The sequence below is a fragment of the Dendropsophus ebraccatus genome, chromosome 2, assembly GCF_027789765.1.
Source record: "Dendropsophus ebraccatus isolate aDenEbr1 chromosome 2, aDenEbr1.pat, whole genome shotgun sequence".
Taxonomy (NCBI): domain Eukaryota; kingdom Metazoa; phylum Chordata; class Amphibia; order Anura; family Hylidae; genus Dendropsophus; species Dendropsophus ebraccatus.
In genome coordinates, this window is record NC_091455.1 from 39,054,164 (window position 1) to 39,081,611 (window position 27,448).

General features: G+C 42.0%; 1 protein-coding gene across 1 annotated transcript in view; it reads right to left on the minus strand.

Moving 5' to 3' along the window:
- Positions 1-10,891: 10,891 nt before the first annotated feature.
- Positions 10,892-27,448, minus strand: part of DECR1 (2,4-dienoyl-CoA reductase 1) — a 45,033-nt gene continuing 28,476 nt past the window's right edge. Inside the window, exons 5-10 of the mRNA XM_069959909.1 lie at positions 25,861-26,008; positions 19,337-19,436; positions 16,136-16,208; positions 14,400-14,546; positions 14,221-14,283; positions 10,892-11,288 (exon numbers count right to left, since the gene is read on the minus strand). Coding sequence (XP_069816010.1) covers positions 11,229-11,288; positions 14,221-14,283; positions 14,400-14,546; positions 16,136-16,208; positions 19,337-19,436; positions 25,861-26,008 — 591 coding nt within the window. The 3' untranslated portion in view covers positions 10,892-11,228. The remainder of the gene's footprint in view (positions 11,289-14,220; positions 14,284-14,399; positions 14,547-16,135; positions 16,209-19,336; positions 19,437-25,860; positions 26,009-27,448) is intronic.

The window sequence follows — 27,448 nt, forward strand, 5'->3', positions numbered from 1 at the left end:
CCCTCCCTTAATAGAGAGTGAAGCAGATGACCAATTGTAAGTGGAACCATTCCTGTATACTTTTATAAATTACCTCTACTTACAAAACATGTACATGTGAAACTGTAGCCTGCAGGCCAAATATGGCCCGTTGATCAGTAATTTTTGGCCCGCTGAGGAAATCTAAGAATTCCCTACAGCGGGCCCTTTGATGTTTTTTGGCCCGCCTTCATAAACAACATTCTATTGTTGTCTGACCACGCCCCGCCTTCGCCCTCAAACGTCACCCGGTTGCCTTGATTGGCTAACCAGATTCTCATGGCATTCGCACTTAGAGTTCTATTAGACTAATCGATTTTTAATGATTAACAACTAACAATAAACAATCGCAAACAAGATTGCAAGATTTATCGTTAACCTGAAATGTTCACCATATTACACAGAACGACAGTCGTTAGCTACTACGATCATTTACTCCATCTGATCCCAGCAAAAGAAGGAACGATGTGCAATTACACTGAACGATCAACAATGATTTTAGGGTCAGACCTAAATCAATGATCAACGACACGCAAACGATTTTTCTATCGTTGCCTGCAATTAAACGGGGGCGATTATTAATTTCGAACAATATAACAATTTTTCGCAAGATAATCGTCCCGTGTAATAGGGCCCTGAGGCCCGCTGTACATTTATACAGCCGCTGCCATTGTTACATGAAGTGTTTTTTACGTAACTAAAATAAGAAATTTTAACAGATTAATTTACAATTTTGGATCGGCAAGTACAGCAAAATTCTCGTTAAATCCTGAGGTGGATATTTTGAGAGAAGGAAGCATTTCTTTAGTCGCTATGTTTTGCCATGTACACTGATTCCAAATAAAATCTATGTATACACCATCCTAAGGAAACAAAAAAGTTCACAAAAGTAAGAGTGAAGATTCCATTGATGAGATAACCTTCTGGTCACCTTACATGATGCAGTCAGGTGTTCTGGATGGAAAATAATTCCTCTACATCTTGAAGCATAATGGAAAATAAAAACTGCTGACATACTTTATTTACCACGAGATGAGACGGCATAGGCTGTGTGATAACATCTAAATTGTGCTGTTTTGCAGGACAAAGCAATAGTAAATTTAAGATTCATGGAAGCCACCAAAACATAATCTTCTCTTGGCAGTACCCATGAAGCGGGTCAGGAGATGCAAATCCGGATAAGGTCCCATAGTCTTTAATAGTCAGTGTGTTAGTAACAATAAAGTGTGCATTATGTGTACAGTATATATACTGTACAGTATAGGCAAAGAGTATACTAGAACTAAGCAAACGTACAGTAAGTTTGAGTTTGCATGAACCTAGGACTGCATCCATCTTCTCCAGGCATTGCAATTTAAATACGAAGCGTTTGGGCTCACGCAAACCCAAATTTACTGTCAGGTCCTAAGAAGTGCACTCAGAGGCTAAATGTGCTCATTTTCCTTTAAAAGCAGTTGGCTGGATTTCTCAAAGGAGAGGTCCAGTGATTGCTAAAAGCCGGCATCCTGCGGGGGAGGGGGGGAAATTGCCTCTCCTCGTGCACACGGTGAGCAGCGGCCGCAGAACCCCCAGGGTGTCCACATCACGACCTGGCTGATTGACTGGCTGCTCAGCCAGACAGTGACTGGGGCGGGACACTGCTTCAGTCGCTGATTAGCTGAGCAGCCAGTCCATCAGCCGGGACAGGAATTTTCTCTCCAGTGATTGGCTGAGTATCTCTGGCCTGTTAGTGCTGAGACCAGAACAGAAGGAAGAGTTGAAGACATCGGGAAGGCCTCAAAGGACAGCAGGGAAGGCCCAAGAACACCAGGAATTGTGGTAATGTGAGTTAGTACTTTATTATTTTACACCAAAGGCAACGGCTGCATGGCTAATGATGTCCGTGCAGCCCTTGCTGTCCAATAGTCAGCTGATGTGTGTAATTGCTCAATAAACAAGTGCCGATCTAGCAGATTGGCGCTTGTTTACAGTTTATGATTGGGCCATTTAATAGTACCCTTACACTCGGCCGTCAACTTTCAGGCGGCTGCTTTTAAACTCCACTCTGCTCCGGGTGTCTCTAGATGTCCCTAATAAAGCAGTCATTTGTGTACACAGGTGTTTATACTGTATACATGGGAGATCATCAACAAACCTGGACTTATTGGCATAAGCATATGTTAACCGAACAATCCTTTATATTTTCTATAGTTCCCCAATCCCAGTGGTGAGCAGTGGCATAGCTACCATAGAAGCAGGGTAGGCAGTTGCTATGGGGCCCGTGCAGGAGGGGGGGCCGGGGAGAAGGTAAGAGTGTATGTCCTTCTGCTTAACCCCTTATGTACTGCAGTGTGTAAGTGACCCAATGTTTACTTACATGCTGCAACACAGAAAAAAGGGTTAACAAGCAGAAGACAGAGATCTTTGCTTCACTGCACTGATGACCTCTGACCTCTGTTCTCCACCTGCCACAATCAAGTAGGAAATTGTGCAGAGCTCCATGCAGAGGTCAGGAGTTATCAGTGTACCAGCAGTAAAGCGCAGCAATCAAGTAGGAAAATGTGCAAGCTCCTGCAGAGGTCAGGGGTTATCAGTGCACCAGCAGTAAAGGAGATATCTCCTTGTCTTCTGAAGGTTGGGTCACTTACACACTGCAGTACATAAGGAGTTAAGCAGAAGGTAGTCTGCTCTGCACCTATGTATTTAACCATAAGACTCCTAATGGGCCCTTATGGGTAAAAACAGTGGAATGTCATAGCAAGCAGCCATTGGCTACAGCCAGGATTCTGCCTCTAGCCACAAGAGATTTTATTTTTTAGCCACACCACAGAGCATATACTGTATATATATATATATATATATATATATATATATATATATATAGTGCTTTATGTTGTGCGTAGGGTAGGGGGGCCCCTTAAAAACTTTTGCTATGGGGCCCGTGAATCCTCGCTACGCCCCTGGTGGTGAGTGATAAGTTTACCACCATTAGCAGACTATAGGTGGCTTGATACGTTTATAACATATGTTTTGTCCGCCTATTCAGGTCATTTCCATCCATTTACCTGGATAGCATGCTGTCTATTTCCATAACAAAGAAAATTTGAACTGAGCAGCTGCTGAATTCTATGTAAATGGAAATACCAGCCCTATACAGTACAGGAGCACATGTTTTATGTGACACCAATGCCGAGAGGAATATATAGAAGCACTGTAAATTATTGAGAAATATGCCCATAATACTACACATACAGTACATAAATATATGGCCAACATTAAAATGCATAAAGGACTAGCCTTAAAGGGAATCTGTCACCATGAAAATTCTATTTAATCTAGTGACACTGTGTTATACAGTAAGAGGAGCTGATCGGATTGATTTATATCGATGTGGGAAAATATTCAGCATAATTTATCATTTATTGATTCGAATATCTGATCTTTCTATGCGTAAGAGTCCAATGGACTACTTAGAATAGAAAAAGCAGCAATTTCAAATCAATAAGTTACAAGCTATATTGATCAATTTCCCACAAAGATATTTATCAATCTGTTCAGTTCTTCCTGCTGTATAACGTGGTGTCAATAGATTAGATAGCATTTTCATGGTGACAGGTTCCCCTTAAGGGAAGTGTATGAGGCTCCAGAATAGTCAAGGACAAAACCTGCAAGAAAAGGGTGATTGGCTCATATGGACATCGTAAAGGAGGGGTCACCTGTTGTGCTTATGCTATTTACAGGGCAAAATCAGAAATAAGATAATTTAATAGTTCAGGCAATTCTGCATGTGGCGATACCAAAGATGATTATTTTTATTTTTTTTCGTTAATATTTTTTTACTTAAAAAATCAGTAAAGGGGCGATTTAAACTTTTAATATGAGATGAGATTTTTTTTTATACATATATATACAGTGGTGCCTTGGATTACGAGCATAATTCGTTCCAGGACCGTGCTTGTAATCTAAATCCACTCTTATACCAAAGCAAATTTTCCCATAAGAAATCACTGAATGCAGACCATTGGTTCCATACCCCAAAAATAATGATTTAAAAAAAAAAAAAAATTCCGAATAACAGGTAAAACAAATGAAGCAAACATTTATAAACAGCAGAATATGTGATATTATAAGTTACTGTACAGTATAGCAATCAGCATGTGGAGTATAACGTATAGTAAGTGCATAAACCTGGAAAAACAGCGGCAGTTCATTGATACAGGAGCTAACTGCAGATCCCCATAATGCTGTAGCGTAGTACAACAGGCTAGAATAGAGAAGCAATGCTGCTGTCAGAGGTCTGTGTGGTCACATGACAGCAATAGGGAAGAGGGGTCTTTTCAGCATCAGGAAGTGAGAATCACAGAGCTGTGCAAAAGGACAGTGACAGAAGATTTTCTATACAGCAGTGTGAATGGCTGAGAGTAAGTGCAGGCACATTATAGCAGCTATGTGTATAGCTGAATGTGAGTGCTGGCACATTATAACAGCAGTGTGTATAGCTGAGTGTGAGTGCAGGCACATTATAGCAGGAATGGAGAGGATGGGAAACACAAGGGCTGACAGAGACTGCAGGGAGTATGAAGGAATGAGCAGGCAGATGTGGGCACATAAATGCAACCCTCTGTCCGGGCAGTGAGGGGTTACAGCTATGAAGAGATTACCTCCACAGTCCTGTCCCCTGATTGTAAGTCCCAGCCTGAAGTGGATCTTCTAGGGTAAGGGAGACTTCTAGGGTAAGAGTACAGAGCTGTAGACCGTTCTATGCAGACCATGTCCCTCCCCCACTCCCCTTCCCATCAAGAATGGAGAACTCTAAAACCAAAGCAATGCCCTTAAACCAAATTACAATTTTGAAAAACTGTAAGCTTGTCTTGCAAAGCGCTCTCAATCCAAGTTACTCTTAAACTTGTAAGTTTAAAAACTTTTTTTCACACTTATTTGTAGGCCCCCTAGTGGACTTCTATGAGCAATACCATGATTGCTCATAGAGAACAATGCAATACACATGTACTGCATTGATCAACATTTTCTGCACTCAATCGCTGCAGCCTGCTGAAGGCAGTCGGGCTGAGACAGCAGTCACTCACAGCCCAGGGCCTCTTCATTGGGCTGTGAGTGACTGCTGTTTCAGCCCGGCTGCCTTCAACAGGCTGTATCGATCGAGTAGATTGGATTGGCTTCCCGCAACTGCATTCAGGAAGCTGAAGGGTAAATATATAGCCTTTATTATGTACCTCACACCCCCTGCCGCCCAGGATTTTTAGATTTCCTCAGAATTCTCTTTTAAAGGAGTTGTTCAGGAGAAAAAAACAACTAATAACTAGGGATGGTCCGAACCTGCCGAGGTTCGGGTTCGTACAAACCTGAACTCTCGGCAATGATTTCTGCTGTCTGCCCGCTCCGTGGAGAGGGTGGATACAGCCGGAGGACCGCCTGGAAAACTGGGATACAGCCTATGTCTATGGCAGGTTCGGACCATCCCTACTAATAACCTATCCACAGCATAGGCCATCAATAGTTGATCAGCAAGGGAGCCAGGTGTTAGCATCCTGCCAATCAGCTATTTGGTGCCCCCATCACACTGAGATCAGTTCTAGAAGCATTTGGCTGTGTACAGGCAGCACCAGGGTACTGCAGCCTTAGCTCCTATTGAAGTGAATAGGAAACGAGCCTGCAGTACAACAGTGCCGCCTTAACATAGGGAACGGAACCAGAAAGGATACAGAAAAAAAAATCTACATTGAAAAAAATCATGCTGTGCTCTGTTTTTTTCTGTCTTTTTGGGTAAAAATCCTACATATGAGCCCATCCTTGTATAAATTGTCCATATCATATGGTACAAACACATAGCCCTCTAAAATTGGGGCATCCAATTCCTTTGTGTTGCCATTTTATCGGCCTTTCCCGTAGTAGTAGTAGTCCAGTCCACATAATCCCAACCTTGATTTGTTCTTCCATGTTTGCCGAGTGTGACAGACTCCATGGGATTAGTAGGTAGCGATGATATAATACACAAGATCCATTTTCTCCTAGTGTTTGTAAATCTTAGTCATCGCCCTTTAGCAATTTGAAGGAAGGCACACATGGGAAATACACAATTAGAGAAGCTATTTCTCCTGTATAAATAAATGGGGTATTAATTTTAAATTAATAGGGATATTGGGTTTTTTCTTTTTTAATTTCCTGAATGTAATTATCACCTCATCCAAAGTCATCATATAGTCGGAACGAGGGTTATAGGAAAGGCTTCACTCATAATTGATTTGCATTGCACAGCAAAATATCCAACTCTCAAAAGAATTTATGTAAAATATATATGTATTTTTTTTTTAACATTGTTAAGACTAAGGCTTTATTCCCATGGCTGTAATATGGTGACACACAGAAGACATACACCTATCAGCCATAATATTAAAAATAACTAAAGATAAGTGGGACTCGAGCATGCTCGGCATTTGAACACCGGTGGATGAAGTAGTGGGGGGCTGCCCTAGGGAGTCCTGAAAAACATGGATACATCCAGAGTGATTGATCTTGATTGTTCAGGTCAGGGTGTTTAAAGGAGGTATCCAGCCTTCTTCCAGAGACAGCACCACTCTTGTCTCCTGTTTAGGTGTGGTAGGAAATTAAGCTCCATACACTTCAATGGAACAGAGTTGCAAAACCCCAAACTGGAGACAAGTGTGGTGCTGTCTCTGAAAGAAAGTGGCCACGTTTTTCTAACACTAGATAACCCCTTTAAGTAGAGTTTAATTTCTCAGCCATTTAACCCCTTAGCTTCCCATGACGTACCTGGTACGTCATGGTGCCGCGGGGGGTGTTCAGAGCGGGGTCCCGCCGGGATTCTGCAGCCGGGAAGTGCCTCTATTAGCCGGCGCGGGTCCCGTTGCTCTAATTAAGCACTTCAATGCAGCTGTCAAGCCTGACAGCTGCATTAAAGTGCTTTGTACTGCACGTCCCTGGTGTCTAGTGGCACGGACTTCCCCCCCCCCCCCCCCCCGATGCGATCGCGCGGGGGGGGGGGGGGGGGAGATCCGTTCTTCTGGCCGGCCCGGGTCTCAGCGTCGGATTGACGCTGATCCCGGCTCGGCAATAGATTTAGTTTTTCCTATGTCTCACTGTCTGATTCCTATTTATGCCATGCTCTTGTATATATCTAGTTTCTTATTCATGTTACATGGATTTTAATATTTATAAGTTATAGAACCTTGCTTGGTGTGTTTGGATTTTTTTTACAGTCTTGCCTCACATGTTTTTCTGGGTCTTAGTGCCTTCTGCTTCTTTCTTTTGCATAGCTCAGTCTAGGGATGGTGCAGGGATATTACAGGGACAGCTATCCATTTACACAGAAAGATTATCTGAAGATTTAAAGCCAAAGCCAGGAATGGATTTGAAAAGAGGAGAAATCTCAGGCTTTCCTTTATGACCTGTTCCCTGTTTATAGTCTGTTTCTGGCTTTGACTTCAAATCTTTGGCAGATAATCTTTCTGTGTAAATGGACCCTAGGGGTGCCTTTACACAGATAGATTTATCTGACAGATTTTGGAAGCCAAAGCCAGGAATGGATTTGAAAAGAGGAGAAATCTCAGTTATTCCTGTATGACCTGTTCTCTGTTTATAGTTTGTTCCTGGCTTTGGCTTCACAAATCTGTCAGATAAATCTCTTTGTGTAAATGTACTATTGGTTTTGTTAGCAGTTTAGCTCAGGGTGAATCATGATCCAAATTTACACCTGCTGGAAGATTTGTTGCGTCGAGCGCAGGATCGGGCACCAAGCCGGATTCACTAAGAGAAGTGCGCCTCTTATTGAATCCAGCTGGGGGAAAGGGGGCGGGGTTTAATATAAGACTTAAGTTTTCATAAATGCCTCCCAGGGAGTTAGGGCTGTATTACATTGCCTAACCCCAGACTTTTAGGCCCTGTTCACACTGAGCAAAAAAAGGTGGAATTCTGTGGCGTAGCTCTTCGCCGTGCTCAGTGTCCTCCAGTGAGTGAATGGGAGGGCGCACGTGCGTCCGCTCCCATCGCTTTCTGCTCAAAGAAATGACATGTCAATTCTTTGAGTGGAAAGGGGGGGGGGAAGCGGATGCGCGCGCACCCTCCCATTAACTCACTGCAGGACACTGAGCACAGCAGGATTCCCGCAGCAGAGAAGTCCGCTGTGGAATTCCGCCATTTTTGCTCAGAGTGAACAGGGCCTAAGCAAGCAATGATCTGCTAGATCAGCACTTGTTTACTCGGCCTATTACATGGTAGAGAATCGTGTGGCAGCGTCTGGCAAACCGTAAACACACAGTATTCAGAGGAATTCAGTTGGTAGTTCTGCTTCCGAAACAGCTGCTACCTACAGGAACAGATGACCATCATTTAATTTCACATAATATTCTGGCTGCCACTTGTCCCAACTTTAGAAATGAAGCTAAAAGTCGCTTCTTTAATCAAGTTATCATTAAAGATCTGACTTTAAAAGGTTGTTTATACCTTAATGTGTGAACTGTTCCGGTATCTGTAATAACTATCTGCCGGGTCTTAAATCTGCCTTTGTAACCTAAGACTTTGTTCTTAAGACTGTCTCCTCTATAATACGCTGATAATCCCTACTGTCTTTTTATTCCACAAAGATATACATTACCTTCTATGGTCGCCATGACAACCATCGCCTTCTGTATCTCCGTTCCGTGCTATAATTCACTGGTTACCTGTAGATAGGGCTCCTCTGCTCAATCACCTGTGTACACTGTGGATCAAAATCTTTATCTTGTCTTCTGAAATAAGGAATAATGTCCACAGATCAGAGGTGTCTAATCCACTTGGCTGCTTGTGTCGCAGATTCACAATACAAAACCTTACGCTTTAGGATTTTTCTGCAAGATAAACTAAATAAAGTGTTCTCCGCTCACAAAAGACGACTTGTGGAATTATGTACTCTTATGTACTTAAGGTAATACATTAAAGAGGTCCTTTGTTGCCTAAAAAACATAAACACTGCAGCTGTCTGGTTCAATGTCTAGCTGTCGCTCCATCAATACGATCAAAAAATAACTAAATACATAAATAAAAAATAGAAATATATATATTATATATATATATATATATATATATATATATATATATATATATATATATATATATATATACACACACACATACACTTCTACATCCATCTATCTATCTATCTATCTATCTATCTATTTCTGGTACGCAATTCCATGTCTCACATATAAGAACCAGCCAATAAGCATGAAGAAAGACCCCTGGACTCCAAGGTAAATATATAAATGTATAAGGACCACAAATCTCTCCAGCTTTAATTGTAGAATTTCACAATTTTATTTTGATGCATTTTAAATGCTGACGCGTTTTGGACACAGGAGTCCTTCATCATGGCATCATGTGCTTCAATAAGATATATTACAGCTATTCCAGCATGTTCCATCACATTATTGATTATGCATGATGCAGAATAGTGAATACAGCATTGTACGTCATTTATACCATGCCAGGAATATCAGCTTAATGTGATGGAACAAACTGGGATATACCCATAACGTCTTATTGAAGCACAAGATTGCAAAGAGTCATGATTAAGGACCGCCGTGTCTGAAAGGTGTCGGCATTTTAAATAAAATTTTGTGCTTAAAATATGAATGTAAAAAGACCACAAATCTCTTCAGCTTTATTATATATTACTTTTGGTGTCCAATATGCTAACCAGGATACAGACAACTTGATATTCACCACTGATCACTTCTTAACATAAAAAAGAAAAAAATTGGCAGCACCTCTATTCCTATGTTGACACTGCAGGTTGCACGCTGCTTGTGGCCCAAGTACAGACAATGATACAAAAAGTGCAACAGCAACCCACAGGTGCAAGATCTTACCATATATACTGCTCCCGGGAGGAGTATATACAGTAAGATCTTGCACCTGTGGGTTGCTGTTGCACTTTTTGTATCATTGTCTGCACTTCTTAACATAAACCTGCTGTCATCACTTTCATGCAGAGTCACAAGGGTGGTCCCCAGTGGCTTCTCTCCGCCCCACAAGCACAAGCAATGACTGACAGATCTCTTCTTGTTTGGATACCGAACTATAAATCAGGGCAGGTAGAAAGGTATGAATGTGCTGACAGGTCCCCCTTTAACGTGGCATAAACCTATGTGGCCTTCTTGTTGAATGCGGAGCAGCTGTGACCATCCAGTTGATAGCCTAAACCATCATTAGCATATCAGGTATCAAAACTAACAGCAGCAGCAGCAGCAGCAGCAGGGGAATAGGGTAGTGGTGACTGTATTTTGGGGTAAAATCCTGAGTTGCTTAATGTATGTCAATGGGGGATATTTATCAAACATGGTGTAAAGTAAAACTGGCTCAGTTGCCCCTAGCAACCAATCAGATTCCACCTTTCATTTTCCAAAGAGTCTGTGAGGAATGAAAAGTGGAATCTGATTGGTTGGGGCAACTGAGCCAGTTTCACTTTACTCCATGTTTGATAAATCTCCCCCATTGTCTTTCTTTTTATGGACATTAGAGATGAAAGCAACCCGACCATGCTTGAGTCCATTTGAATACTGATGGCTGAAGAAGTTGAATGCAGCCCTAGGGGGTCCAGGAAAGCTTGGATACAGCTATAGACATAGCATGCTTAATTTGTGCTTAACTTTCATAGGCATCTATTGTCTTACATTCATTAAAGCAGGGATGGGGAACCTTTGGCCCTCCAGCTGTTGCAAAACTACAATTCCCATCATGCCTGGACAGCCGAAGCTAAAGCTTCGGCTGTCCAGGCATGATAGGAATTGTAGTTTTGCAACAGCTGGAGGGCCAAAGGTTCCCCATCCCTGCATTAAAGGATATGCAGCAGTATCTAGTTATACTGAATAACACGGTCCACCATTTATCTATAGGATTTATTCCATGCATTAAGGCATGAGGTGATGAAACCCACATATAGTTCTTGACAATTCATGACAGATCAATCCCTAAATGTAATCCAATAATTCACAGTTTCGATTTATAACCAGACCTATATATTACTTCCATAATGGACACAGATGTTGGATTTCTTGGACTCTTTTCCAAAAAGAGACAAAACAGATTAGAAGTGCTATCAATGTTGTGGAGAATTATCAAATGTAATTTTGGTGGAGCTGAGTTTTATTAAGAACACCAATAAGGTTGAATTATTCTTCTGATCTTCTATAAACGTACAAAGACAGGAGTCCGCATTAAGAGCCTTTTGTGCCTCGGATTAATTTCTCCATGAGATCCCACTGCTCACTGGTGACCTGTACAAGAAATAGACATGGTAAATCCATATAACCCTCTCTCCATCATAAGCCAATGGCTGCGTACCACGGACCAATCACCTTCCTTCATTCCAAGTTAAAGAGCGCCTACATAGTGTGGTTAATAAAGGGCATCAAGCAACGATGCTTCAGCCCTATCTGCCCTATATCAGGCCAAGACAAAATATCTTCACTTGATAAAAGCCAGATATAAATGAAATGTTGTTGACTGATGCATTTTAAATAAAAGGAAACCCTTACATTGTATCCCCAATGCCTTGGATTTCCTCCTCTTCTGTTCTAACAATATAGTGGGGAGTCATTGCAAGATAAGCAAGGAGACGAGCGACAGTAAAATGGGACCTCCTGCTTTTGAACTGTAGTATTTGCTACTAAAATCACATTGAATTTTATTTATTTACATAACTTCATTAAATTATAAACTTTATTAAATTATATGTACAAATTTTTTTTACATTGAATAGCAGCAGAAAGTGGCAACACAATTCCCAACTAAGGGTACAAACACACGCACCGTATACGCAGTGTATTTTCTGCCGATACGCAGCAGATTAGATCTAAACTGAACACAGCATCAAATCTGCACCATCAAATCTGCTGCAGATCTGCTGCGTATACGGTGTGTGTGTACCCTTAGTGTTGGGAATTGCAGAGCTGCAATTTTATTTTGCCAGAATACCTCTTTAGGGTCTGTTCACACGCACAGACTCTCTGTGTAAAACGCGAACAGAACTCGCAAACTCGCATGAAAGTAGCTGCGTTTTTTGTGGTGTTGAACTCGCCTGTGAAAATCATGTGAAAATCAAAACTCACATGTAAAAATCGCACCAAACATGCAGCGAGAATACACATACATAGACTTGATACCAATCAGTATCACTGTGGATTTATGTGCGAGAAACTGACAGCGATAAATACGCAGCGAGTCTGTACGTGTGAACAGACCCTTAATGAGACAGAACAGCCAGCCAATGGAATGAGTGGATCTTGCGCTGGCAAACTAAAGAATTTTATGACCAGCCTTGGTTTTATACGCAGCTATTCATCTGAATGGCCGCCATGTAACACTACCGTGAAAATGCCGGGTTCACAAGAAAAATCATTTCCCCCCCCCCAGAAGTCGTATGAGCATGACGATCGGCAGCGGGATTGGGTGTGCACCTATATGCTTTTTGTGCATTGTATTTTTTTATAGGATCACTAGAGTTCCCCTTTAATCTTACAGACACCTTTTTGAGGCCCTTTTTTGACATCTGACTGCTGAGTCCCCAACTGAAGCCCTGATAGATGACAATGGTGCTGAGAAAACAATGGTGGTCAGTGCTGTACTGGAAGTGCACATTGGGTGGGGGCTGTGGCCTCTTCATGGAAGGCAATGGTGGAATTCTGATATCCCTCAAGTCAATGCCTCAGAGTTCATGTGTTGGATGTGAAATACAGAATCGGCATCAACCTCCTAGGCATCTGTATACAGCAGCACAGTAACACTTGCTGCTGGATACGGATGGCTCTGTCTGCGGCTGAAGCTTCCAGTGAACTGCAGGAGAATGTACCACTGGAGCTTCTGCTGCTGGAGCTCATAAAACTGCATTGCAAAGGTATCCTAATGCGGAGACAAGATGGATTTTATACTTGAACTCTATGGAGTTCTAATGGTCTAAACATGGACACGGGATTATTTGAGTTATTTTAATGCAGTCATACATCATTTGCAACTCCACTCTGCATCTCTTTTCTAGAATAAATTGGTATTAATTTGTATTTTTCCAATCAACATTGGATACAGGGATTTAAAACTACCCTGACATTTGGACTGGTCTCTAGTATGGTCTTCATGGAACTCCCTCTCCCTATTGTTTGTACTTATCCATAATCATGTGATCCCATATAAGGGATTCTACTAAGGAAGTATCAGGCTCCCTGATGAAGGAATAGGCAATTTCCGAAATTCGTAGGAGGACTTGTGACCTGCAACCATGTATATCCCCACATGGCAGCGTGCTGTATTCGGCCAGGATTGTATCACGGCGGCTAAGCTTGTTTGTTAGCACTATTTTCTTCCACTCTCAAGATCACGTATAAGTATCAACAAATGTTCACACTCTTTACATCTCATTGTGCTCCTGTACTATTCATCACTTTATGCTAACTTTTTGTTCTGTGGTTAAGAGGGTTCCACAGCCAGTGAGCAACATAACCTGATTGCTTTGCACTGGGAGGCTTATATACACTTTTCAAAGTTAAAAGTGTATTGAAAGTGCCAGAGCATGTCATTGTTCATTTCTAACTGGAACTATACTACATCTACTACATCTACATTTATTTCGGATTGAGCACCACCACATACCGGACCCAGCCTGAGATAGTGCCATCTAGTGGAGAGCCAGGCAGTGCCATCACTTTTTTCTTTCTTGTTGGATTACTACATCTACAAGATCTAGGGGGAGATCTATGGAGGCTGCAGCCCAGACATACGCCCGGGAAAAGGTGCAAATTCTTCCCTTCTCCCTGGAAATAACAGCTTAATCGCTGGCTCGCCTGATGGGTGGATGGGGTCAACAAGGCGGGGAGGAGGCTTGGCCTCCTCTCGCACCCGATTTATCACAAGTTACACACACTCACAGGCATAAATCATGATACAAAGCTACACCCGCTCCCAAGCAGGAGTATACTTGTTGTGCTAGGAGCAGAGACGGCCAGGAAAAAGGGGACGGGGCTTTATTTAAGACTGCTGTATGAGTATGCCAATCTTAATAGATGTCCCCCCTAGTATAGAAGAGCTACAAAGTCTGCAAGATGTAAACTTTTCCTTGATATGACTCAATTATATAAAGCCATAAATAAGAGTCCCAAGCATAAACCCCATATGGATTATACAGCTCAGGAGTTACTATAGGAATGTATATTTTACCTTTTGTAAGCTGTTAAATTCTCCAGCCATTGAAACATATTCACCACCATCCATTCGTATGATCTACAACAGAAAGACATATAAAATAAACTATATAAACCGAGAGATAGCTCAGATTACAGGTATAATAAATATTCAGCAAGTACAAGAACCTGCATGGGACAATCTTACACACTTACCGCTCCGGACACCCAGCTCGCATAGTCACTGCAAAGATACATTGCAAGATTTGCTATTTCCCCCGGCGTGCCCAGACGACCAACCGGGATTCTCTTGATCATGTCTTTTTCAAAGGCTCCTGTGGGGTCCAAGCGGCTAAAAGCCCCCTTAGAAATACAAAGAAATGTTCAGTAATGCAAATATAATCACATATTACGTATTTACAGGATACCTCCAGTCATCCTCTTAGGATAAGTGTGTAATTCAAGCTTGTAATATAAAGTGATGAAAGAATAGTCTATACTTCATGTTAGCAAATTACTTCAGCCCTTTACTTCCTCCCTGCTGATGTCAGATGTTATGGATAGATATACTGTATTACATTGCCTCACAGACGGATACATTGAATGTTGGACCTCCTTGGCCTTCAGAACTGCAGCAATTCTTCATGGCATGGATTTCATTAGGTGTTGAAATTGTTTTGCAGGAATATCGGCCCCTGCGGACAGGATTGCTTCTCACAGTTGCTGCATATTAGATGGAGGCTCAGACATGCACTGAACAGATCATTTTACCTCATCCCAAAGATGTTCTTATAGATTAAGATGGTGGATAGTGTGGACCAGGGAAGAAAGAAAAACCCAGAATCCAAATCGTAGCTAGAGGACCCTTGCGGAGTGCTGCTAAAAGTGTCCTTCTACTATACGGTAAACGGAATGAGCTGTGCATTCGGACATGTTAGTTGGACACCATTGTCTTATTTGGCTGCAGACTGCTTAACTGTGCTCCGTCTGTTGATCGGAGCAATTCTTGACATCTTCCTTTGACCCTTTTTGAGTTATGGCCCTAGGATTCTTGCTGGATGTTATTCCTCAACCACTCCATTCTCTGTACACCCTCCAAAGCCATGCAAAAGAAAACCTTAAAGGTTGAAAGATTTTCCATATCTCGGCCCGGCTAGTCTACCAACGATGGCCAGGCCTCATTTGGAGTTACTCAGATGAATTAATCTTCCCATCTAATGTGGCCAGTTTGTATGGATTGACTTTGCATCCAAATCTCATCTCTGTATGGGAAAGTTGCAGTTGTCTCTGAGACAAGTGGCCATTAAGCATAGACAGATAGTAATACAACAATCGGAGAAATGTACAGTACTAACTCCAGTTAGCTCATTTTGTGAATACTGAGGGGGTGAATAGTCAGGAATAGCTCCAAAACGGCTCAAAACAGGTAATTACTTGCTTTGAGCAATATATTGAGCTAGGGGTGGGCTATTTAACACTGCAAAAAAGATTTTGGGGGAATACCCCTTTAAGCATTATATTACAAACACGATCTTAGATGCAATCCTCAACCCCACAGTTTTTTTTTTAATGTTACCATATACCGATTCACCCATGGTATGCCGTTTGTGCTCTTTTTAGCCAATTAGTGATACAACAATATTCAGGCTGCACCGCTGTATCTAAACATGGAAGCGGTAACAACTTGATAGGAGTGAATTAACAAGCAAAGTTCTGCAGCTGAACGTCAAGAGGAAAGGCTCTAAAACAAGGGTAAGGAACTTTGGCCCTCCAGCTGTTGCAAAACTACAACTCCCATCACTTTCCACACTCCCAATTGTCCATGCATGATGGAAGTTGTAGTTTTGCAAGAGCTATAGAGTCAAGGTTCCCTACCCCTGCTATAAAATATAATATTTTAGTAGTACACTTTAAGTGTGCACTGCATTTTCTAAGCTAAAGAGTCAATATACCTTTGTTTTAATGGGCCCGGGCTGTATAACGTTAAACCTCATACCGTATCTTCCCCATTCGGCTGCAAGAGATCTACAATATAAATCATCACACAGAGGATAATTACTTTAGCAGCACCATTAATTGGAAGTGGGGAACAGAAGCAATTATACTGACACATGGTAACAGAGATGACGGTCCTATGATCTCTAGACCGAACACTTGATAGTGACAGTGATCCATGGAGGCACTTACACATACAGTACTTCCCACTTCTTGTCTCTTGATGTTTAGTGGTAAAAAAATCTTATCATTATGTGATAACACCTATACCGAAGCAGCATCAGCTCCATAGTGGACGGCAGAACATGTCTACCCCCAGTACTGAGCCGAACCCCTCCCCTCAAAACACAGTCTGGAGTACCCGCTGTCCATTCTCGCTCATTCCATACTAGAAATGTAAAGATATCTCAAAAATGTCTGTACCTTACAGTACAGTCTTCCTATCTGTGGTTCTCCAGCCATTGCAAAACTACACTGTGCACCATGCTATGCGCTTCTCCCCATTATATCTAAAGATCGGTGGATCGGCCGATCAAACCTTTCCCGTCTATATGATTTGTCTAAAATGTTTAGGTTACATATAGTAAGAAACACAAAAGTTACAAACTGAGATCGTGATAAAACTGCTGTGGCTGTAATGTGCTCAGGAACACAATGGATCTCATGAGATAGAGCGGAGAAGAGAAGGTTTGCACCATATACTTCTACAAAGGCCACATCTAGAGAAACTAACTAATCGACATGATTCAGAGGCTCTTAGTAAGATTTTCATTGTCTCGTCAAAGTGATAAAGACAACCATTGGGGGAACTATACAAATAACTAGATGGTGGTACACAATAAACAGGACAGCAGCTGTCCATAGCTTGTTTTATTTCAATGGAGAGGAGAATAAGCCACTGGCAGACATCTCTGGCTTATCTTCTGTGTGAACAAAGGATCAGGTATGCGGAAATCCAACATTCCCGATCCCCATTTCCCTTGACGTCTGCCGCTGGGAGGTCACAGAGAGGTGCCAAACACATGAGGTTGTCAAACTGGCTGACACTGATCTGTATATGGCCAGCTTTACTAAATGCGGTAGAAAGGGCTGGGACTTTGTCTATAAAGAGAATATTTGCCCTTTTAGGGCTTTTGATAATCAAGGAATGGCTTCCCCCAGGTGGGACCCCTCTGTTATGATCCTGAATGAAGCAAGCCTTCTTATGGCGTTCATAAAATGTCTCCTGCCAGGTCTATTCTACAAAATAATTGAGTTTTTCCGTAGAACAAACAATAAGCCAATAGCTGTATCCATGTTTTCCAGGACTAGCTAAGGCTGCATCCAACGTAGTCAGTCACCGATAATCAAATGCTTAAAGGTCTGACTCGAGCATGCTCATCTCATATATATATATTATACTGACAACTAAAGGTTTCTGATCCCTTCGTATATGAGGCATGTGGGACGTCCCTATATGTACGGCAAAAATTCAAAAAAATATATATTTCAAAGGATTTTTAAATGATTTTGTTAGATTAACTCTTTAGATTGTTGACAAGGTGATTTCAGTGATGGAATTAAATGCCTAAGGTGGGGTTCCCACTTAGGGATTTCCCAAAAGAGGAGGGCTTCAAAACAGGCGTAGACAAGTTCTTAGAACAAAATCACATTTATGCATATGTATAGAATCTGCCCATCATTCATACGCATTTTGGGTTTACATTGTTTTTATTGATTTTAGATTTCATAATGGACAAAATCAGGTAACAAAGAAAACTTGAGAATTAGGCTGAAGATTCATGCCCATTTTGGTATAACTTGATGGACATGTGTCTTTTTCAACCACACCAAGTAAGCCAAAGGGTACTATTACATGGAACGATTTTTAAAGATTATCAACTAACGATCTTAAACGAGATTGTATTTCGTTAACCTGAAATGGTTCACCATATTACACAGGATGATAGTCGTTAGTTACGAACGTTACTGTGATCGTTATTGCGATCGTTACTAAGATCGTTTACTCCTTCTGATCCCAGCAAAACAATGAACGATTAGTGAACAAATGTGGAACTTGAGCGAACGAATGTGGAATTACATCGAATAATTAGCGAACAAATAATAATTTTAGGTTCAGATCTAAATCAACGATCAACAGCATACGAACGATTTTTCAATCGTTGCCTGCAATTATATAGACCGATTATCGCTTAAATTTGAACTATATAACAATTTTTCGCACGATAATTGTCCCGTGTAATAGGGCCCTAACTGATTATACAGGCTCTGGAATTTTGTTTAAACTGACTGTCTGGGCTCTGCCATATAATTAACATTACCAGACTTTATTGCAGGCGGTTTTCTTGTGATGAAGCCTGGTAATCAGTCAACAGTGAATTTAGACAATATTGCTGAGACCCAATAATCAATTAGGCTTTAAATATGTAAACAAAGAAAGACAATGAAACGGCAAACGTGGGAACACAGCCTGAGAGTCTCAGCTCAGCTATTTCTCAATCTCTTTATTTTAGGGGGCAGGACCAGGGCTGGGCTGTTTTCAAGTAGTACACATACATGGACTTCCTTCCTTTTGCTTCTCTAGCTGGTCAAAGCACATACTCTTCTCTGCTATGATAAAGTTCTGAAAAAAGTGCACTGGTCTGAACAGGCAGCATTGTGCTGGGCTGGTGATTTGTACAGTATTAAATGGTATGTGGAGGGAGAAGGGGTTACTGATGCACTGGGTTTATGTGGTGCTATACAGGACAGAAAACAGCAGCAGCAGGATCACACCAAGAAAAGGGTTACACTAAGCACTGAACAAATTGGTCGTCTATGTAAAGGGGCGTGTTATATACAAAGGGGTGTGGCATCTGCAAAAGCAGGCATGGCCTTGATAGGCCTAAAATCTGCCAAAAATTCTGGTTTAAAGTAATCCAACTAATAGCTGAAGCAAACTCCAACTAGATGGTGTTCAGATATGCCAGATTTATCAATCAACTTGATACACTGTGATATATCTGGTAAAGTTTGCACCGACTAATAATTAGGCAATTTTAGTCTGGGCTTATGTGTGCACAGGCTATAGGGATTTTAGAACATTCCCTGACTTGCATAATTTCTTACAGATTTTGGGGGTGCACTTTAATATACATTTTCCATTGAAAAGCACTCACTTGCACAATGCTTCCACTCCGGCCTTGGCTGATGCACTGGGAACAACAAATCCAGATCCGCTCTCTGCGTATATTGTGGTAATAGCCAGAAATGCAGCACCTGGAATAAAAATCCACAAGATATAATAAAGTGCGCTCAAAAGAAAACTGTGAGTCACATGAGGAAGCCAATTCAATAAAGAATCATAGTGGAGAGTGGGAGTCTTCATTGGTCAGGTCAAGGTGGCCTAACCATTTTGGAATTCATATTACAGGGTCTATAGTCTCCTCTATTACTCACATCCCCAGGTGGTAGGGTATTTAGGAAGAGAAATGTTCATGTAAAACAAATGACCCGGACCACATGGTTTTGAGTCTGGTCAAATAAATCTAGTCACAATACAAAACAATATTTTTGATGGAAAAGATGGCTCTGATGGCTCTTTGTATTGCTACAAACTGAATTCTTTTAAAAATATTTTTAGAAATTTTCCCATATTGGCATTTATTGCCTGCAGCTTTTTAAATGAACGAGTATTTAAGCTATACACAGTACTTGGTTTTTAGAGGAGAACAGGACAGAAAAAAAAGGGGCACGCCGCTTAGCCAAGCATTTGATCTAGTGGTATGCGGAGGACCTTCACTGATCACAACTTCTGACACGTCAGTATCTCCGAAACTTAGGTGCAGGAGGAATCTCACAAAAATAAAAATAAAAATCACAAGCAGGGGTGTGTGGGAACATAGTAAAGAATGTATACTTACCTGTCCCCGTTCCACCATAGCACCACTCTCACACAACTGCCTGATGACATTTTCAGCCAGGATCCTGGTACATTCTGCAATGTCATGGACCCGCTGATTGATTGCCCGCTCAGCTCAGCCAGTTAGTGACTGCAGCGGTGTCCTGTCCCAGCAGGCCTGCGGCTGTCAGAGATCAGTAAGGCAGCACTGCTGGGGCACGGGGATGGGTAAGTATACTTTCTGTATTATGTCCTTGCACCCCCCTGCCTGCCTCAGATTTTTTATGTTTGCGGAACATCACTTTTAAGTGTTGTTTCTGCTCTGTTTTCCCATTTGGATTTGTGTGTGCCATCTTTCCTTCCATAATTTTTTTTTTAATTTTAAGAGGTCAATTTTTGCTGTTTTCAATTAACGATGCTGAAATATAGATTGAGTCAGGAAAAAGTGAACAAATACACATATGTGACCTATATAAAATAGAATACTCCCAACAAAATATCTATTACTATGCAGGAACGTAACTAGGATTCATGGGGCCCAAAAGCAAAAAAACAGTATTGGCACCATGAATTCTTGTGTCTTGGGGGTAGTGTATGTGAGAGCATCCCCCGCAGGAGAAGGGGATGTTGCATCGGGAGAGCCTGAGAGCCACCTGGGGGGGGGGGGTTGCCCATATGTGCGAGCAGCTAGTACCATGGAGGCAGGCCCCCTGCAGCACGGACCCCATAGCAACTGTGTGGCCTGCCTTCATGTTAGCTACGCCACTGTTACTATGAATACAGATTATGATAGTAATAGTAGATTTGTCCTTCTATACAACCAGTACTAGGCTCTCAGTTCTAGGGCAGGAACTGTAGTAGTAATATTGGCAACACAACACACCTCAACACATGATAATGATAGCCGTGTTAGGGAGTCATGTGACACAAGAGATGGCAGCGCCAGTATTACCAGCCATTTGTATGCCAATAGTCCAAGTAGTGCTCGGGTGAAGTAAACAAGACTGGCACATTTGTATTCTGCATCCAACTTATGGTTAAATTATTAATGGCTTAATAATAAAAGAAAAAGTTATCAAAACAATTCTAATTAAATTATTTCTGCCTAAAGGAGATCCATACAAAATTTAATACCGCAGTGGAAACAGCAAATCTGACTCAGCTAATCAAATTTTATAGTGGGGAATGATGCTTCAATCTGAGCACAATAAATTGAGTCATGAACTATGTACACATTTACAAGGCATGCCCCGGGATATCACAGGGACTAAAATGAGTTTCACATTGTGCACTCGAATATTTTACACCGTGGACCAAACAACTGATAAATCAAAATGAGAATGGGAGCACAAAAAAAAAAAAAAGAAAAATCATAAAAAAAGTTTAGGTGAGCAGACCTATTGCTGCACAGTATGTATGTATGTATGTATGTATGTATGTTAGCATCATGGATGTGTTTGCTAAAAGGATTAACATAAATGAGTAATTAAACCCTAAAGCATTGTTCATACAGTGCAGTTGATGGGAGCGCAGAAAAAAAATATGCACATGCAAAAACTAGAGGTTTATACATTACATTATATTAAACATACTCCACAGCTAAATTTTTAGCATTAGGTCCGGGTGAGCGCAGACTTTGTTGTAGATTTTTTGTGAAACCAACAATAAGATACATGTCCTGTATGTGAATGGATTTCTGCAACTCTGTTTACTGGAGGTAAGCGAACCTGGAAAACACGGATATGGTCATAGGCTATTTTCACACAACGTATATTTTCGTAAAAACACGACCGTTGTACAAGGAGGCTGCCTAGGAATCACGGACGGAGCGTATACACATAGTATATGCTCCGGCGGGGATCCCTAGCGGCGCCGCAGACAACTGACATGTCAGTTTTCTACGGATGCTATTCCTTGATTAGCGGCCGCAGAAAACCTTGTCAGTGCACATTATGGAGCGAGCGGCTCCGGCCGTACGCTCCATAGTGTGCTGTGGGGAGTTCTGATGCGGGCGCGCATGGATGCGCCCGCATCAGAACTCCGTGGCTGCAAAGATCATCCGTCCGATACTGCAGTATTGGCTGGGATGATCTGTTCAGCGACCTGGCCGGGGCATGGAACAGCCGGTCTGTTACTGTGTGTGCACATAGCCATAGGCTTTATAAATGTTTTCCTGGACTCCCTAGGGCTGCATTAATCTTCTTCAGGCATCTAATGCTGCACGCTTGGGTTCATCCCAACCAGAGCAGGCTCGAGGTTTGCTTATGTCTACTATTTACTAACTATAATAAAATTCTGCATGGGAAAAGGCTAAGTGGAAAGCTACTCATTCCTGTAGATTGCTCACCTTAAAAAAGCAGAGAATTAGTGTCAGTAAATGTAATTTATTGTACACAACCTTTGCCAGCTAAAAAAAACTACTGACAGGTCCACTTAAGGCAAATGTACCACTAGGTACATCGCTTTTAAAAAAATAAATAAAAATTCGCATGAACAGACCGTCAACCCCCATTGTGACGATCTCCCCTCCCCTTTGTGACACCGGTGGGCCCGTCCCTGGTGCTTCATCCTGGGCGGCGGTATAAAAAAAGGACTTCAGCACCGGCATCCTCGCAATCGCGTGGGTCTGTTCTTGTAAAAGAAAAATGTACCAAGTGGTACATTCGCTTTAAGGCAGTATTTTTAGGAAACTACAATTGCAGTTTTTGAGCCAAAGCCTAGAGTAGATTCAAAAGGGAATGGCTTATACTTTTTCCACTAGCTATATCCATCATTCTTTTTGGCTCAAAAACACTAGTGACAGATTTCCCCCAAAATGGCTGTATGGAACACTGGCTTAATATTGTATCTAAAAACTAAGGGAGAGATTTATCAAACATAGTGTAAAGTGAAACTGGCTCAGTTGCCCCTAGCAACCAATCAGATTCCACCTTTTATTCCTCACAGACTCTTTGGAAAATGAAAGGTGGAATCTGATTGGTTGCTAGAGGCAACTGAGCCAGTTTCACTTTACACCATGTTTGATAAATCTCCCTAAAACAGACAGACAGACAGACAGACAGACAGACAATCTCTTTACAGTTAGGGCCAATTTCAGGCAATAACTATTGGCTTTGTTCATATACAAAAATAAAAACAATAAGTGTAATATGGGGGGATTTTCTCACCAAGCTTCAGTGTTCTATTAGTGGACAATGTAACAACACTAAAGACAAAGGATGGCACACGGTGCTGTGATGGATGTTACACACAGGACGCGGCTCCTTTCCCATCATCTCTCATTCATAATAGGAGATGTTCTCTTCAGATTACACTGCGATCTTCACACCCTAATCCGATTGCCCTTTTACAGGATTTGTTGGAGTCGGTGCAGCTCCTGAATGCGGCATCTGTCACCCAAGACTTTAATCACTGAATTGTCCATTGCCGTCTGACATTTTCCCCATAGATCTCTGTTTAACAACATTTGATTGGATCAATTCCTGTAACACGGATCTATACTGATAAGAAACACCGTTACCCAGAACTATTTTAAGGGCAATTCATTTATCTTTTTTTTTCGGTAAGAAAGGATTTCATTATGGTCTATGTGCTGTGCGGAGACTTATCAGATCAACATGCTTCCTGGAGTGAAAGTTATGAGTCTTTCCTTGGTTATTACATTGTCATCTGGTAGAAGTGATAGATGTTTATGGGCCCTGATACATTGGGTAGTAGCAGATTTCTGCTGAAAAGCCAGTTCCTATGTGGAAAGGTGGATCTGCGATGTCCGGGTAAGATAGCTAACCCATGGTAGCTGATGTGTGCGATTATAATCTGAATACAGCACAGCGGAGGATGGTAGCGCTATAAATAACATCTATGAATTCCCATTATTACCTAGATTACTATTGTTAATTTCTTTGGGGCCTTAAAGGCATCTTCTGAGACTTATTCACTTATACTAAAGGAGTTCATTCACAATCTGCAATTTCAACAAGCTATGGTCTCCCTGGCTATGGAAAAATACTGTAGACATATTAGATACTCATTTGTGGGAAACCTTTACAGTCTAGGTAAGCCTATCCGTATGCCGGGCAAATGTCTATGTCGAGCATGACTATGTCTGTAGAGCAATAGTTGGTGCTGAGTTAGTGCTGGCCTAAAATGAGGAAAATAAACCCCCACTCAAACAGGTTATATATGGATTAACATTTTCTACAACCAGAGCCGTATTTACCACCATGCACCCAAGGGCCTATGCTTGGGGCAGCAGTGTTAACGTGGGAGGCATTTGAGTAAAAAAAAAAAAAAAAAGTATTAGACCACGCATGTGTGTTGCGGCTCCATTCATTCTCTGTTTAGCCAGTGAAGATTTCAGCCTTTTAAATAGAAAATATATTGGGCCCCTTCAAGACATTTTAGTTATATCCTACTGGATACTGTGGATATAACTTGTCAAGATGGAAATACCCCAGCATTAGAAAAACACGGCCACTTTCTTCCAGAGACAGCACCACTCTTGCCTCCAGTTTGGGTGCAGGCTTTGCAACTCCGTTCCATTGAAGTGAATTGAGCCTTATAGCAAACCACACCTGACCTGGAGACAAGAGTGGTGCTGTCTCTAGAAGAAAGAAGAAGGTCACACTCAGAGCTGCAGCTGGGGGCAGATACCTGATAGGAGATAAAATGATACATAAAATGATACATATCTCTTATCTGATGGCTGTTTGTAAAGTTATCAAATTAAGTTTTCCTTCTGAGCTAAAGGATCACTGAAAGCATGCCGAGCTAAAGTATGCATGCCTACTCTCTCCTCCACAACTCCCTACTCCATATGACTAAAGTACAGAGCTCAGTGCTGCAACCCAAACCCTGTACATCAATCATGTAGAGAAAGCAGGGGTGGGAGAGGGAGGAGTCTGGGACCCTCATAGTCCCTGTAATGGGGACAATGAACTCCATTCATTCTGGGGACAATTCTGTCCTTGTCCTTGGTCAGTTTGTTTTTATCCTGTGGATAATGGATAATGTCTTCAAATAAGAATACCCCTTTAAGGCCACACGCGGTGACATTAAACTAAACTGTAAAAGAATGTCATATGACAACAACATTCAAACACCAGCTACAGCGGTGGTATCTGTAATGCTGTCACAGCGAACGTCACATGTGCAGAGGAACAGCAGGAACAGTGAGGTGACTAGTTTTAGGGCCCTATTACATGGAGCGATTATCGTTATCGTATCAGATTAGCTGCAGCGCGTGGTGCCAGGAAGCAAGCAGAGGGCAGGAGAAGACCGACAGCATGGAGAGGTAATGTATGAACAGTTTAGAGCAAGGGCAGCATGGACATCACTAACAATGTCTATGCAGCCCTTGCTAAACGATAATCGAGTCGTGTAATAGGCTCAGTAAACGAGTGCCGATCTAGCAGATTGAGCCGTCATTGGCCTATCTAATAGGACCCTTAGTCCCTTAAAGCCTTGCTGAAGTTGATTCCTAAATCTCAATAACACTAACATCCCAACAGCATTAGGTCTCATCCGTAAAGCGCTCTATTATTTTCATATCTTGTCATCTTAAATTGCTATTATCCTCTATGTAGTTTTAAAATCTTCTGTCAATTAATTTCTGATGTGCAAGAAAAAAAATAAATCATCAACAAATTAATGAGTTCCTAATACTGTCGGTGACGTACCGGGTGCAATACGACATCTGCAATGTAAGGCTAAGAGCAGATGAGAAGCTGTTTGGGCTGGACATGTTGAGATCTTTCACAGCAGGTAAAGGTCAAGTCAGATCGAGGTCGATATGTGGCTTACCTTTTCCTGCTTTAATTAGCTCCTTCCCAACCTCAAGAGTTACGTAAGCCGTGCCATTAAGGACGATGTCTGTGATGGTTCTCCAGGCGTTGGCAGAAAGTCTTTCGGAAGGAGAAATGAAGTTACCGGCTGCGTTGTTTATCACAACCTAAGAGGAGAGAGAAGAGGCAGAAGCTCAGATACGTCATGTACAGACTGGATCTCAGGGAGTTAAACCAAATAGATAGTGATTACTGTCGCTAGTAAAGTCCTCATAGCAGGACCGCAAGCTTGACCATATAGATCTGGTAGGAAGCAGATTATATGATATACCATTATATGACTTACCATGACTCCATGTATAGAGTATGTAGAATATAGGCATATACATTGCCAGTATTTAAAAGGTACTGTTACCCATCCTCAGTCATCGTCCCTCTACCTTACAATGCCAAAACCCATTCTAAGGGTCCTATTCCATGGGCCGAGCAACGATGTAAACGAGTGCCGATCTGCTAGATCGCCGCTCGTTTACTAGGCCTATTCCACGGCCCAACAATAGTTTAGCGAGGGCTGCAGGGACATAGTTACTGATGTACTTGCAGCATACATTACCTAGCAGGGCTTCTCCTGCGCTCAGTCTTCCTCCCCGGGTCCCGCACGCAGCATCAACTCTGAAGCGGCCTGACTGAGTTGTCAGACCGCTCAGCCAATCACAGGCTGTGACAGCCAGGGCCAGTGATTGGCTGAGCGGTCTGACAGCTCAGTCAGGCCGCTCCGGAGTTGATGCTGCGCGCCGGACCCAGGGAGGAAGACGGAGCGCAGGAGAAGCCCTGCTAGGTAATGTATGCTGCTTGGATCGTCGGTCACTGCCACGCACCGCTATTCCACCGTAGCGATGTGCGGGTGGCGAAGAACGATTTTAGGTTTGAACCTAAATGAACGATCAGCTACTGCTCTGGGCAGTTCCCGTCATGGACAGAGGTGGCAGCAGAGAGCGCTATGTCAGAGTGGAAAGAGTAGACCAATTTCTGCAGGGCATACACTGGATGATAATTAATGGAAGACTTGAGATTTTTTAATAAAAGTAATTTACAAATCTGTATAAACTTCCTAACTACAGCTGATTTGAAGACAATTTTTGTTTCGCTGGAGTACCCCTTTAAGGCAGACGGTAGGTGCCATGCGGCGGGAGCCCTGCACCGTGATGCTGTATCCTCTGGATAATGTGATTTATTCTCTTTATGATCAATATAAAGTAGTGTTCCCAGCTTACAAATTTACACTTCCAGACACTAAAGACACAATCTAATATGCTATAATGAAACGTGCCTGGAATGAGTTTTAGGTCCCAGTGGGTAGAAGGGCTTTTTAATTCTAATGATCTTCGGAAAAGCCTGGGGGATCTCTCTGCCCAATATAGTGCGCGGTGTGTTGTGACCTATTTGCAAAACTTAATGAAATTTTAGAAAGCCGTATCTTGTCAAAACATTTAGAAGTACCGTATGTGTGTCACTGAATTCCATGCACAGTCACACATCACAGTACAGCTGCCTATAGGCGATCCTTACTAGGCATGTACTGTAGCATGTAAATTATGACCCTAATG